Source organism: Limulus polyphemus, unplaced genomic scaffold (genome assembly GCF_000517525.1).
Source record: "Limulus polyphemus unplaced genomic scaffold, Limulus_polyphemus-2.1.2 Scaffold4169, whole genome shotgun sequence".
Lineage (NCBI taxonomy): Eukaryota > Metazoa > Arthropoda > Merostomata > Xiphosura > Limulidae > Limulus > Limulus polyphemus.
The window spans coordinates 25,762-42,533 of record NW_013669779.1 but is presented as its reverse complement, the minus strand read 5'-3'; the positions used below and the strand labels follow the sequence as shown (position 1 = coordinate 42,533).

At 32.3% G+C, this 16,772-nt stretch overlaps 1 protein-coding gene across 3 annotated transcripts in view; it reads left to right on the top strand.

Moving 5' to 3' along the window:
- The window catches only part of LOC106470702 (WAS/WASL-interacting protein family member 2-like), a 33,713-nt gene extending 18,641 nt beyond the window's left edge, over positions 1–15,072 (top strand). For all 3 annotated transcript variants that reach the window (XM_022399336.1, XM_013931268.2, XM_022399337.1), the window contains exons 3-7: positions 3,483–3,982; positions 4,313–4,503; positions 7,865–7,987; positions 10,347–10,574; positions 13,305–15,072. In XM_022399336.1, coding sequence (XP_022255044.1) covers positions 3,483–3,982; positions 4,313–4,503; positions 7,865–7,987; positions 10,347–10,574; positions 13,305–13,327 — 1,065 coding nt within the window. In that variant the 3' untranslated portion in view covers positions 13,328–15,072. The remainder of the gene's footprint in view (positions 1–3,482; positions 3,983–4,312; positions 4,504–7,864; positions 7,988–10,346; positions 10,575–13,304) is intronic.
- The last annotated feature ends 1,700 nt before the right edge of the window (positions 15,073–16,772 follow it).

The following is a 16,772-nucleotide window of genomic DNA, read 5'->3' as shown; positions in this document are numbered from 1 at the left end:
ATCCAAATATTTTTTGTGAAATCTACGTCTTGTAATATCAAAACTACGTGTTGTGGTCTTTCTTTAATGTATCGCGTTATGACATTTTGTATATCATTTTCGGATTCGGGGAATTACTGTACAACATGTACAAATTTCAAGACAATAAAACCGTCGCAGGCATGAGATGGAGATTTTGACAAGAGTAAACACGGCACATAGAGAGATAAACTTTAAATATGGCTGAAATTCCGAACCTTGGAGTTTTAAGAAATAATACTAATACCCATCACCGAAGTAAAAGAGTCTCAGCTATGACTCCCTTGGAGGTCAATGTGTTTATTTCAAGTAAGAAGGAGTTGTATGAAATATCAGATATCCTTCACAGCCTTCACAACCTTTCTACCTCTGTCGCAGTGAAGGTTGCAACATTATGAAACATCATAGGTAATTGCAGCAGACCAAAGAAGTGTTTATCTTGAGATGTACAAAAGATTCAAACTTGGTTCGCTCTACCGCTGGTGCTATCAAATGTACTACGAAGAGTTTTTTTGCCGTTTATCAGTTAAGTAGAGGTCAGAAAGATTTGCTTATTTGTTTTGTTGTTAAGCTCAAAGCTACACAATGGGCTATCTGTGCTCTACCCACCCATAGGTATCGAACTCCGAATTTTAGCGTTATAAGCCCTCAGATTTATCGATAAGCTAGCGGGGAGCTTTCCAAGAAGGATCTACTACCGTGTATAAAGATGTGTGTTTGCTTCTTTTGGTATGCTGTATATGCTATCACTTTCTGTTTATTTAAATTACAGTGACTGGAAGAAGAAGGGTATATACAAGTAAAGGAAAAAACTTTAAAAAAAAGAAGTAATTGTAGGGATGGCTAATATCAATCCTTCAAAAACAATGCAAACAAGATAGTAAAGATGGTATTTGCATCATCCCTACATAATAGTAAAATGTTAACAGACAAAAATAGGATAAATTGAATTCAATTGTGATCGAATAACTATATATATATTACTATATGTTAATTCCTGCCTGTGCTATTATGTAGGAATGATGCAAGTGCCACTCCTGCTATCTTGTTTGGTTGTTTTTTATGCAGTGTTTCAATAGACATAAGAAGGTTGTACTTATGATCAAGTTCTAAATAAAATGAGGTTCCACCTGTAATATTTATTGTTTATCTATTATTGACTGGTAATTCCTATTTCACCTTGTACATAAGCTTTTTAAAGGAACACTGACTTCCTGAAAAAAAGCTAGCTTCAAGGGGTAATGATAACATCGTTTACACTAGAATTGTGATTTTTTAAAATTACTACTAGTTATTAATAATACATATAAAAGCAGATACTCAGTTTGTAACTATGTCTCCTCAGTGAAATTGGTTGACACCATTGTTTTGGTTTTTGAGTTATCATGTAATAAAAAAGAAGCAGAAGAAAGAAGAACCAGAAATTCAAACTTTTTGCTATGATATTTGCAGACATTCCCAGAACTTGTGACTCAGTCATTACATGGATATTTTTATAAAAAGAAAACTGTATATTATTGTTAAGTTCTGATAACCTATTGAGGAGATATTTAAAATACCATTTTAATGAACAGTCCGAGCCATCCCTATATAGGCAGTGCTACCGCCTGTCTGATATATATGCAGGTATAGATGTTTTTATGTACATGTAAGACTACTCAAACAAAAGATAACCTAAAACTAAGTAATTCTTATAGATGTAAACTTATTATTGTGTATTACGTGGAAGGTGACACATATGATGAGTAAAAAAGTAATATATGCACAAAATGCACACAGGTACATGTGTAGTATATTAAGTCAAGGATAAATGTAGAAGCAGGTCGTCATCTTGGTTGGTGGAGAATCATGTTCAGCACAACATTAAAGTTTTTCTTTAGGTTTTAGATGCATAATTAAGTTTTAAATTTGAGTATAGTAGCTTGATATTTTGTTTCATTTTAACATATGTTGTGTGAAAGTTGATGATAAGTGATTGTATTGCACTTTATGAACCTTGTTCGTTTTTCTATTTGATTTTGGTAAATAATGTCCGTACGTACATATGTACGTTAATTTGCCTAAAATGTAAGATCTCATTATAAGTACAAAGAGACATAATGACTTTAAGCTTGTACCATATTTCACTCCTCAGTTTTTTACCTAAGGACTAAAAGATGTCACTATCGAGTCTTTTCTATTTGGCTTATTATTTCATAACAACGTGAAAGACACAGTTTTGTTTCTTTCTTTTTTGAAAAATATGTATTTTTATATCCTACTACAAGGACTGTTTATTGTACATGACATAGTGGCAAAATATGTTTGTTATTTTAATATGATTGACCTAAATTAATACCTGAATTTAAGAGATTCTTAATTACAGATGACTTACTCCGTAAAATTAGAAATCACAGCTTATCATATTCAATTTATGTAAAAACTCCATCTAACGCCATATCACAGCTGAAACCAAAATCTTCTGAATTAAACGTTGTATTTTACAAAATAATTATGGCGGCATCACAGTTGTCAGGTAAGAGTGAAATGAAATATAAAAGCACTAGGTATTGGTTTATCAATAACTCAAGTATTGTTCCAGTTTCGAATGTTTTTAAACCCCTACCGATGGTTTTAAAAAGATCACTTGAACGCTCGAATGATTCTTGTTTGACTTACCATCAAGAAGATAAGATTTTGTAAATTATTTTCATCAACTTCGTCACCTAGGTGAAGTCCGAAGAGAAAGATGGTGAATCAAGAAATAAAATATTAAAATATCTGCTGTCTTGCATTTGTGAATGCTTCCTGTGTAGTGAAGGAGCGTCTTGGCCAAACAGTACCAGAGAGCTTTCTGAAGAAACTCACGAACTTCATCTGAAGAAGGTTCGTCAATTCTCCAGTGATGAACCAAATTCTGGGGTTGAAATTGTGAATTTATTGTCTTCATTATATAAAGAAGCTATATATGTAATCAATATTTGCTTTAACCAGGCTAGTCTAAGTTTATACAAATATCGTATCAATAGTTTGGTTTAAAAATGGCACAGTGTACATAAAAAAATAATAATCAAAGACTTTATCAACATGATTTACGGCTCTAAATCGAGGGAATATTTTACCCTGGTTCATAGAATACTAATTAAATTTTACTTTGATGATTGCGAAAGAAACTATTGAAACATTGCCTTTTTCACCCCCAGTGAAGGTTCATCATTTCTTCCTGATAGACAGCAGAACTGTGTAGAGTTACCATGAAAACTTTTTAAGTTCAAAGTAGAGTTTTTTGTTGTTGTTTTTTCAGGAATAACAAGAGTTGGTTTTTCAGTGACATCTGATGGAGAAAATAGCAAGATTTAACTTTAGAGAGAGTACGTAATGTTGAATTATGTTTAGAGGTAGGTCATCAAGTTTCATAAAAAATGTACATTATAAGATTAAAGGTCTATTGTTTTTCACCTGATAAATATTTCTGTATTTTGCAGATGGCCAACAGAGATTATGAGAGCTCCAGTCCTCGGACATCTCAAAGAAACGCCAATAACTTAGAGGATGACACCGACCAGCAATACAGTAATTTACCTTCCAAACTGTATGGGACATTAAAAAAAGACAAAAAGCCTTTTACTTACACTCCCGGAGGTATCGATTTATCAGAGATCAGGTCACCTCGTATGGCCAAGAGGATTATAGCCAACCAACAAGATCCTGGTGTGGCTGCTAAACCTAAACCTCCTGGTGCCCTAGTTCAGGCTGAGGTCCACACCCCAGAAAACCGCGTTCCATCACAAACAATACCTACGAGGCAACCAGTGTTACCAGTAATGATAAACCAACAGCCAGTGTTACCACCACTGTCAAATCCATCTTACTCCACGGGTCCGAAATTAACCCCTCAAAAACAGAAAGTGGATGCTTACCCTACAGAATATGTTGATGAATCATACAATACACAAAGAGAGAATACATCCCGGCAATTGCAAGGGTACGGGGAAGTCGAGCGTTCCTCAGTCACGTATTTGTATTTACAATGATAATTTTATTTCAATAGATAATCAGAATGAATAACGAAGTTGGCTAGTTTTGTGAATGATCAGATTGAGTCATAAAAATTTTAGTATGTTAAACGATTATTAAAAGCACTTTTTAATGTTTGAACTCAATTCAGCCCAATTTAAGATAATACAACATACTACAAAAATTTCGAATCTGGTAATCATATTTAAAATATAAAAGATTTATAGAATAAATATAGTGAATTATTTTACTAAATAATTTCTTTTTCATGCTTGCTTGTTTTTTTTCTATATTCCAGTTTAAATCTAGCTAATAATGAAAAAGATCCATACTATTTTGAGCCTCCGGAGCAGTACCCAAAAACTCTTCCTCCAAGTCACGGTATACGCCACGATTTGGATTCCCAGGAACCAAGAAATTTTGGACAATCACGTTCTTTCCGTGTTCTTCAAAAAATTACAAGCACCGATGAATCTGATGCCCAAAAAGGTTAAGTGTTTTCTCATCTAGAACTAGTGTATACAAAATAGCTTAAAATTCTTCTACGGTTTTGTTTTGTTAATGTGGCAATCTTTATCAGATTGTGCAAACAACAGATAAATAGATTTCTACAACAATGAAAGGACTTTAACTTTTAACAAAATAATTGTGCCTGTTCAAAGTGCGAATGCTGATGGAATGAAAGAGGCAAGACACAAGATGTGTAAGAAATAAGAACACTGAAACAGTTGTACATTTAAATAACGAAGACAAAGCAAGTAGTTACAGATAATTGGTGATTTTAGCTTTGATGAGGCGATAAGATTAAATAATAATGTGATTGTATTTACGGTAAAGTTACCAAAACTAACTGCTGTTGTCTCTGATTTTCAACTACTGACCAATGGGATGGAAGTCAGTCAGTAGCACCCTATCATCCACGCTAAATGTTTACTGTCATTATTATAACGCATCCATAAGTGCGGGGAATATTTTATAGTATTGCAAATATTCGACTCCGGTTCGCAAACTCCGTAATCCAGAGCTATACCACAAGGCCATACGGCGCCCATTTATGCTAGATAACTGAATATAAAGTTATTAACAATACAGGATAACGTGAAATGGCAGTCTGATGTAACCAAATTAACTCCACGGAGATGTTTGTTTGTTCCAGAACTTTCGCGCAAAGCTGCACAAAGGTTTATCTGCGCATAGCCGTCATTAATGCTGAACTGATAGACTAGAGAGGAAATGTAGATAGTCAACACCACTAACTTTTGGGCTATTCTTGTCTTGCCGAATAGTGGAATTTAACCGTCACTCTTACAGCACTCGCGAACCATAAACCTTCTGATTCTCAGTACAAGCACGCTAACCACTAGGTCATGCCCAAACTATCCACAAGACAAAGATAAAATCAATTAGACATAGTAGCTTTCATTAAGATCCAATATGGCACTACAGTGTTGAAACTCAAGTGTGGCAACCGAACTCAAGACGAACATCAAATGGGTTAATGGTGCCTTTTATCTAACAACCCCTATAATAAAGCAACAACCCTAAAAAGGTTTTTGTCATGTCGGTCGGTCACAGTGTAGTCGTTCTCATGACTAAAAATAAGTAAGATAAAGCAAAAATCGAAACCTGTGGCTTCAATTATCAGGTAGTCTTTTTTAACCAAGTAAATTTCCTTGTTTTGAATGTTACGTCTCTCCATTTTCACTTCTTTAGTTATTAAAGACGAAATTTTGGCATGGCTTTAGAGCTATATCAACCAACATTTAGTCCATGAAATCAACTTTGTGATATTGTTTTTTGCTATTTTCCATTTCATTATACAAATACGTTTTCTTATACTGTGTATTAGAATGTTATATCATTATAACCTTAAAAGTAATGTAGCCTGTCCTTAAAAGCCTCGTAGTAAATTTAAGCAAATGTATTTTGCCTGAGAAGTAGAATCGCGGGTTCGAATCACTCCTAATTTCAATTTTAATTTGTTCAGTAAACTTGTCACTTCACAGGATGATGTTCTACTCTTAGCATTTCCCAAAACAGAAGAACATAGTGAAGCACATGAATTTTATATACACTGAGTTTACGACTCCACAATAACCCCCAAAACAAGTGATAATCGAAAATATAATTTTTCAAAGTGACGTTACTGTAAGTTTTACAAATGAATATCAAAGTGAAAAATTAAACAATGTGAATAAGAGAAGGCTGTCTCTAAAATTTTGCCGTGAGCTGAAATTGTAACTAAACAATCTCAATTAAGTTAAGGCATATATTAGCTACAACAATTTCAATAAGGTTAAGGCATATACTAACTACAACAATGTCGGTTAAAGTTAAGGCATATATTAACTACAACAATGTGAATAAAGTTAAGGCATATACTAAATACAACAGTATCAATAAAGTTAGGCTATAGACTAACTACAATAATGTCAATAAAACTAAAGCATACACTAACTACAACGAACTAAAGTCAGTGTATGTAAACAGTAGTTTTTTTTTTGAAATATGTCTCTAAGCCTATGTTTAATACTGCCTATTTCTTGAAACATCTTAGCAGGCTTGATATTAAATTTTTTACTACTGGCACGGCACATTGGAACTATCTAAACAATTACCTTAACGTTCTCTTAACATAACTCACATAATAAAACTTAGTTTTGTAGGGTCACACCGAAAACTAGCATTTTAACTGGGTAGTAGCAGCATCAGGTAGAAGAAACCCAAACCTCACAAAACATATTTTTGCTGCTATTCTCAGTTGATAAATCAGTATTCTTCAGTCCTAGGAGATCTGGCTACTTCTAATATGGGTATCGCTTAGTATTCTGAGCATAAAAAGTGGATGGTTCTCACTGAATGGGCGCGGGTTGGTCCTGTGGTAGAACTATGGATCACGGAGCTGACGAGCAAAATTCGAATTTTTTTGATACCATAAAATATTCCCAACTCTTTAAGCTCTGGATGCGTTATAAAAGTGATAGTCAACCTCTCAGCATGTATGGTATGTGTTAGAGTGTTGCTGACTGAATGATATTCCTCTGGCCGGTAGTTCAAAATTAGGGACGGTAGCAGATAGCTTTAAATACAAATTACTCACTGAATGATTTATTTTAAAAGTTAACCTGATTGCACGTAACAGTTTACTTATATGGTGAATTTAGACGTCAGCTTCATCACAGTGGTAAATTCATAACAAAGAATTATAAAGAAATACTTTTACCAACAGTTAGATTAAATGTACCACATTTTGATGATAAAAAGTTAGAAAAAAAAAGACCTTTAACCTCATGATAATTATATGAGAACTTTTATTTTAACCGACGTTTCGCCTTTGCGGCTTCTTCAGTGCTAGTACATAAAACTGTTTGATATTAAAATATTTGTTAAATTATAAAACTCTTTGCAAAGTTCTATTTCTCAAGTAATTCACATTTTATCTATGTGCAGTATGTATTCACTTTGCCATTATCTATTATTTATTCATAGAATAATAAAAACTATTAATGACCTATCGTGAAATGGATCAAAAATATAACTATTATATATTATTATATTATACTATTATTTTATATATATATATATATATATATATATATAACTCTTGTACAGTCTATTTACAATTAAAAGCAATACAACGTTAAAATCTTACACAATAAATAATTATTAAAAACGGGGACTTGCCCTAAAATACTCTACATATGTTTCGATGTTTGTAAGACACCATCTTCAGTAGTTTTTAAATTATTTATTTAAATCTTGTACATTTTTTTACAAAACATTAAATATAAGTTTCGATTTCCGGACTAGTCAGTGTCATCTCCTAAAATATCCATATTTCTTCTTATAGAAAGTTATGATAACCCTGAGCAGTTGGATGAAACTGTTATCGAACCTCGTTACAAAGGAGGAAATATACCATCTTACGCTTTCAAAATTCTGCAAGAGATGACAGGGAGCAACGAAGGAGAAGGTAAACAGCCTGGTTATCAGCTTATTACATGTATAATAATGGCACAAGCTTGTTGCAGACGTCACTTGGTAACATTTTAGGTTATTAAGGTTGCCTGGCTACTAGACGACGTAATTATGTATATATATGGAAATTCAGGTACTTCGAAAATTTGAGCTGGTTTTGATGATACTATGTGTTTTTAACACAAGAGAAGGTGAACTTAGATGCACTTATAGAACATTAAGGGAGTATTGTTAAGTTGTTCAACTCTGGAAAACATTGTATTATTGTATTTGATACTATTATTGTATATTAAGAATTTAACAAGATTATATGTTTTCAGGTCAGAGAATCACTAATCACCAAAGCGTCATGAAAATCGGTACATGCACTCCACATCACTAAGGTTCTCCATTTCAGTTTTATGAAGAAATATTAGGCATTAAATTAAACATATTTATCTGACTAGAATAGTTTTAAGTGGAGTAATCAAAATTTTTTATTATTTGTTTTGCATTGTTAAGTCGGTACTGTCGATCTGCAGATGGATGTAATTAAGCATCACGTGCAAGCGTTCGAAAAAAATACGTACAAGCTGCTCTTATTACAATATTTGCCTAAAACAACTTGGGAATTTCAGGCTTAATTCAGTTGCGTGTCTGTTCGTGAATGTCGTTTCAGCAAATAAGAGCTTCGAAAAACAGATTCAAACGACACCATAGCCTGATATGTTATTTAAACGCCGAGTTATATTTAGTCACCATTATTTTTGAAGTCATTGCTACTCTTTCCAAATTAGCTAGTAACCTGATCACACAAAATAATTAGGCATTTCAAAAGCCCAGCGAACATAAGACACGTGATCCTATGTTTTGTATTCATTTTTTGGAAAGAATCCTGGAAGCCTAGCAATAGTGCTGGCATGATTCCTTTAATAAAAGATGTGTTGTAAATGTTAAAAGGTTAGGTAATGATATGTGTACAATGATATACACAAGTGCTCCCTAAATCGATGGAATGTTAGTTAATGTTAAACGTAATCTTATTTTGTTCAGATTTGGTCTCTGCCCAAATTTTCAGTCACGCCTGTGTTCAATATTTCAAATATTGTTAAACATATATATTTATGTCTGACTCTGTGAAACAACTACTGGTCTACATATATTTGACCAATTAATTTGTTCGTGTTAATTAAAATTAGAAACGTGCACAGAAATGAGTTATTTCAACGACATCAATAAGTAATATTTATTTCTCAAGTTACCGCTGTTTTTTTAACATCACTCCTTGTGACCGAAGGTGTAATTATCCTTACACCTTTTTTTTAACGGCGTTTTTAAAAATAATATTTTACAATGTTTCTCTACACAGCTAATACCTATATTTTAATCTCTAAATGGGGTGTTATTTTGCCATATTAACTTTAATTTTAAGTTATAAACTGTCCAAGTGGTGTGATCGAAATTTCGCGTCGATGAAAGCGCCCATGATAATACATTTATGGATCAAGAAAATCCTACTTAGGAAAAACAAATATTGAACATCAACTGTAGTTAAAAAACATTAATATAAACAGAAAAGAGCAATTTCTAAACAATACATAAAAACTGTTAATTGATAACGGCTAAACCGTTAACAGCCACGCTGTCCACTAGTAATTTATAGTATTCACTAATTCAGATTCGTTTAACTCGCACTAAGCAGAATCAGGAGGGGGACGGAATTTTGACGACGCGCTCAGAATAAAAAGATAATCGGCATTTCTAGACATCTTTAAACGCAAAAAAAGTTGTAGATGAAGATAAAATGCTAAAATCATCAGAACCGTCGGCAGACCAGTGTGTGCGTCGCATTATCCAATTAGGAATTTCATCAACTTTAGCTGGACATTTGCTACATTTTTCTCGGAATTTTTGTTGTTTGCCTAAAAATTTCTTTGCAACAAGAAATTATGTTTCTCCCGAGATTTCCCCAAATAGGCAGGTAAAAAATTTTGCAGACAGTATTCACAGAAAATTAGTTTGTACTCATAGATGGAATAATGGGTTTTGGGGTGGTACCCCCTTCACTACTCCCCGAAGCGGAATTCTTAAAATATCCGATTCAAGGTTATCAATGGCTAAGGCTTTTTCAATGAGAAATCAGATGAGTCAACAATGACCAAACAGAAAGCCGAGTGTCAACGTAAAAAAAAAATATTTGTAATTGAAAAATTAAAATTTAACGTATGAAAAAATAATCATTGCAAATTAATTATTAGTAAGTAAATAAGCGTTCTCGTGTTGAAACTTTTCCCTAATGATTAAAAATTAGAAATAAATTTTAAACTGACAGTTTACTACAAAAGATGTTTAAGTTATTTTCTCGTGTTTTACAGTACCTCAGTCGCCCTCTGCAGTTCATCCGAACAGAAGAGCTTCTAAAACTCAAATGCATGTACTAGACCCCCAACAGCCACTTCCTCCAAAACAGTTCCCTCATCCGGAAGTACCCGCCTCACAACTTCCTAGCGAGCCCGAACCAAAGAAATACACTGGTGGAAGCATCCCATCACGGTCTTTCCGAATGCTTCAGACGATGACAGGAGGAGATCCAGAAGCAACTGGTAATGAACACATTATGTTGTTGCCTATATAGTCAAGCACGTTCACTAAATACATAAAACCATGAAAACAAGAGTACCTTGATACATGTTAGCTATAGAAAAAAAATACCAATGTAGATTTCTTAAGAGGATTTATCTGAATATATTTATTGATAGTAAAAATAACTTCTGGTGGCTTAGTGAAATCGGGAACTAAAATACCAAATATAAAATCAGTTTAATATCGAAGTGAAATAAGCAATGTACCTTAGAATTGAATATTAATTTATATTGATAAGAACTCGTTTGGTTATAAACTTAGGATCACTTTAACCATTAGGCATCATCCAAATGAATTAAAATTCAACACATGTGAACTTTGTGTACCACATCGCTAGTACCTTTGTTACCGAGGTGACACACGGAATATTACCCCGAAATTGAATGTCAACATTAGTTCTACACTTGGTAAAGAAGTCTGTCAAAATCCTACGTTTCAAAACTATTTCTGCAATTGAACACCTACCAGTTTTCGTATTTTCAACAAAATACCATTCTGACAGCCTTTAAGCTGTTCGAAAAAGAAATGTTTAATCGGGTAATTCGTTTTCGATAAAGACAAACATTACAGTTGTCCCCTGGTGGGACAGAGTAAGTCTTCGGATTTATAATGCTAAAATCAGGGATTCGATTCCCCTCACTGGACACAGAAGATAGCCCAATGTGGCTTTGCCATAAAAAAAAACATTAGAATTTATCCTTGTTTGCTTGTGTATGTTCCAAATAATTTTGAAAAGTGTGAACTTGAAGTATCTATTTACTCTAAAGTGAAGTAATCTACACACATGCAATTTTATAGCATAACAAATAATTGGGTAATTTATCTTAAACTTGTAACTATTACTCCCTGTCAAATTGTTACATATATAGCAGTAGCTTTTAGAAATGCATCATTCTGAAAAGCCTAGTAATGTGATTAAGCTCTAATTTAAGATATTTTTTTCTTTATTTTAAATGTGAGACTGTTGTCATCACTTAAATTCGATATACCATATAACACAGCCTATATAAATAGTGTTAATGGGCGATTCTTCCACTACGATGAGGTGATGATATGATATTTCAGTTGTCACAAAAACACCAAAATTTTAAAAAGAACAATAAACCGGAACTAATAAGATCGCAATATATTATTATTTTTTGAATGAACGCTATATGTTGAACTAAAAAAAAATTGTTAGTAATTATGTAAAATCAATGAATGTGGAAATAGAAAAAGAAATATTTGCAACGTTTAATTATTTTCGAACGAATTATTAGATTTAACAGTTTTATTCCCAATAGTGCACAAGATGTAATATGCCTATTTCGTTTCAGATGCGAAATACAATTAACGATGTTCAAAATCAGAAGGTAGCTTTCGAATGTTGGACTTTAACAAACATACTTAACAAGAGCATAATCAGATAAGACGTTTCATTAGCTAGTAATTTCTAATCGTAGTACTCATACCTCACTGAAAATAAATTTTGAAAAGTGAACGTTTTCTAAAAAAGGATATTTCTGGAAAGTACTACACGGGAAAAGTGTTTGGATTGTGCTCATATAAATTGTATTGTTTTTATATATTAAAAGTGGTACCATTTATTGAAAAAATAACAGGTTTTTTTAAGAACTCCATTTCTTAGTACTATATTTAAAATTACATCAATAAAGATATAATCAAACCCTCACGTACAGTCCTAGTGAAAATAGTGTTCTTTGTTGTGAGGAGAGTACTTTTATTTAAAATTGTGTTTTGCGATAAAAAAAAATGGTTGTTGCACATACCGTAGTTAGTTTTCTAATTGTCTGAAACTTGAATACCGAAAATGTAAGCTTTTTATGGATTTTTGTTTGTGGTGACATTCGATAGATGGCGTCACATTGGATTTAATATTTCGGACACGTACATAGATACATATATACACGCTACGTCTGTTATAGTAAGCTTACTACTAAAGGATTGAAATGTTTATTAGTTTATTAGTTTTAAAGAAGATTAGGCGTTAACATTTTTCTAACAATGTATAATTTGAACAACAGAATTTATCAGAGAAATTTTGGGCAAATATTTCTTGTGATACTTGGATATAACGAATGATAGTAGCTTGGCAGGAGACGTTGTTGAGTCCTGAATTTTATTTCATTGGAATGGTGAACAATGATTCAGGGTATCTTCAGATATTAACAATGTATTATCGTAGCAACAGTGGAAGCTAACATTTAATCTTGAGGTAAATATTCCTTGTACAAATTAGATCTTAACGACGTCAGTAGAGTGGTATAAAAAGTTGAGACATATTGAATTTCAAGTCATTTGTGTGGAGAATTGGAGCTCAAGGTACCCCGAAGTAAAAACAAGTTGAATTAGTTGTAAAATCTCGATATTGCAGTTTCCGGCTTGATTAAGTAATCTGGAAGTGTGAATCGGAACTATTTTTTGTTTTTTACTACTTTGTAAATTTTCGAGTTTTCTGTAGAAAACTATGACCAAACCGGATTCGGAGAGGTATTGTAAAAATTATTTATACTTTAGAAAGTAATGATAATTTATTTATATATATAAATTATTGTATGTATTTAAGAACTTAATTTTTTATAGAACCAAAAATCTATCTTTGAGATATTTGTAATTTTATCATTTTTCAGTTCACATTGGTTATTCAGATATTGGTCAAACACTAAGGCCTATTTAATCTTCTTCTCTAGGGCCTGAAGGAACAGATTTTTAAGGTAAAAAAGATGTTTTGCAGATAAAGTTGTGATATTACATAACCGCTTGGCCTGGCTGAAAGAAATGTGCTTCAGCAAACCGGAAAACAACTGGAAGCTTAATGTCTTTCCCTGTCTTCGTCTCAATAGTAGAAGGAAAAAAAAAAGGTGTTGTGCTGAAGAAAAATGGACGAACTAAACCGTTCTCGTATTGTTGTTGTTGTTTCGTTTTTATGTACAAAATTGTCTAACTTTCCCAAGAAAGCCACCCCCCCCCAAAAAAAAAACATACAAATAGCGCGTTTGATACATCTTTGATTAGAATCCAAAATCTAGGTGCTGACTTATTGTACGTGTATATTATATTGCTACTTTTTTACTAGCTCTAATTTCATAGTACAATTTGTGGATTCGAGAAAATTTAGCGAAGTAAAACTCGAGAAAAAAATTGTTTATGCACGTCATTCGTTGATTTTAAAATGCAAATTTTTATTAATACTGTGTTATATGATACAGTATTAAACGCTATGGTTAAAGTCCTAATTTTTGATATAACTCTGAATATATTCAACTGGGTCTGTAAATTTCGTCTTCTGTGAGAAATACATTCGCTTTTATCCTATTTTACAATTTTTACCATACAAGCTAACTATTATGATTATCTATATAGAATTAAAAGCTAATAGGTATATAGAGAGCAGTAAACTCGCTGTAAATCTTTTAATAAAACATGAATATCACTATTTTCAGGAGCCAGGATATACTATATTTTACACTTTTCCCACTTTTCTAGAAATGTATTGGTTTTTAAGTCTGAAGATACTAACAAAGCACCAAATTTCATCAAAGGTGAATTGACTGTGTCGGTGACTAGGTTTCACGATATTCAATATTATTAATGTTCTGTTATAAGGGGGTGTTGTTATTTATTTTACTGGAAAAAAGTAACAACATCAAATGCTGACGTATTTATAATGTAATTTATTATTGTCGGAGAACACTTTTTGTTGGTTGTTTTTTCATTGGGAGCGTTTAATTTGTTAAAACGTAGTTTTATAATAATAGAAGTTTGAAGGCTCTTTATCAGCTTGTTAGATGTGCCAGATTGTCTCATAATATTATCGTCTTGATAGAAACATTTCATTGGTTATCTAGTCATATTGCATCATTATTATTCAACTCCTGCACTATATATTATGAACTATGAATACGTTGTTCGTTTATGTTTCAGTGAAATATTGATTACTGTATTTTGCATTTCTTTTTTTCTCTGTTAAACTAACAAAAGATAAATATACAAAAACGTTTTTGTATTAACTCCTAGTTATATTACCATTTCACTTTAAACATTTATGAGCGGTTTTACCAAAAGAATATCATATAAATGAAAAGCTTGAGCTCAAACTCATCATTTAACAGCCATGTATCTATTGAACAGAAACAGTTATTTTACTGAAATCAGATTATTGTGAAACTTCATACTGCTTCTACAGTTTGATAGTGTAGTGCCTGATTTGTTGCTTTACAACTGTTTTGACTACAGATTAGGAAGAAAAACGAGAGATATAAAATCGTTTTTGGTTGCTGTTTCATCTAGATAAAATCTCAAAGTGTCCACCGGGCATGTAAAATAAATATATGCAAGATGTGTGAAGAAATTAGTGTGACTAATTAGATGTTAGTGTATACACTGAGAACCTGTTTGTATAGAACTTTAAAGCGACATGACCATCGGCTGTTCGTTCAATAAACCAGTGTAAGTAGATTTCAAAGATCACCGTTGCTTGTTTACTAAAGGTGTGTTAATAAACTCCAAAATGATCATTTACAATAAACACAAATAAACATACTAGTATCTAAAGGCACAAACAGGTAAATACTTGATACTAGCTTGTTTGAACTCAATTATTTGGTAAGGGGGACATTTTGAAGCTTTTATATAATCTCTACTGAATGGTATTTAAATATGAAAACAAAGAGAAAAATATTCCTTATCAACTCATTTTCGTACGAAAACAAAAACTGTTGGTAGGATCAACTTGACGTAGTTTCATTTATAAATTACGTTTAGAACCCACGATTGGAGTACAATGCGGTAGATAATATTCATGAACAATATTAATTTCTTAATATATCTCAGTCTCTTCTTGCTAGCTTTAAATAATAAGTAATATTATTAAAATAGTTTATAACTTTGAAAGAATAAAACCTGTAAGACAGCTTCCTTAACCAAACAAAGTATTTTGTTCTTCTAACGGTTCATCATCTCACATTTGAAATGATACCCTAAAGAACACAAAATTCCAATTGATGAACATATAGACAAATTAACGGAAGCTGTAACAGTAAAACTGAAGACAACACCTAAATCAGCACATTTTCATGTTTCGATAATGGTTTGGATTTTGAATTTAATTTGAAGAGTAAACAGGGAATAAAAAGTATTATAAAAATTAGTTAGTTGTGTTTTTTATCTGTTTTACCCATACATTTAAAAGGTCAACATGTCTTCAATTTAAAATATATTTTACGACTTAACGTTGAAGAAAAAAAGGGTATGTTAGAGTAACAACGCAATAAAGATCATAAGATCACTACGTCTAGAAATGGTTAACTTGCCCTGTAGGGATTGCTGGTAAAATATAATTTGTAATTATACTTAGATTTGACGTGGACTACGGTAAGAGAGTTCAAGTTGTAGCTCATATGTTCTAAGATACTTTTCTGGTTGAACTGGAGAAAACCTATTTAAAACAGTAGACTGCGGTAAGAGATTTCAAGTGTAGCTCATGCGCTCTAAGATACTTTTCTGGTTGAACTAGAGAAAATCTATTTAAAACAGTAGACTGTGGTAAGAGATTTCAAGTGTAGCTCATGTGCTCTAAGATACTTTTCTGGTTGAACTAGAGAAAACCTATTTAAAACAGTAGACTGCGGTAAGAGAGTTCAAGTTATAGCTCATATGTTCTAAGATACTTTTTGGTTGAACTGGAGAAAACCTATTTAAAACATTAGACTGCGGTAAGAGATTTCAAATGTAGCTCATGCGCTCTAAGATACTTTTCTGGTTGAACTGGAGAAAACCTATTTAAAACAGTAGACTGCGGTAAGAGATTTCAAGTGTAGCTCATGCGCTCTAAGATACTTTTCTGGTTGAACTAGAGAAAACCTATTTAAAACAGTAGACTACGGTAAGAGAGTTCAAGTGTAGCTCATGCGCTTTAAGATACTTTTCTGGTTGAACTAGTGAAAACCCATTTAAAACATATTATAATATTCAGTTATTTCAGAACACTTGATACTCTCACAATAATTTTCTTTCGTCAACTTTAGCATTATACACCAGATAAGAAAAAAGAAATATTTGCAGAGTTGAATGTCTTTACGTTTCTTGAAAAAGTAACAGGTTTTTTAAGAATTCCATTTTTTAGTATTATATTTACAAATTACATCAATAAAGATATA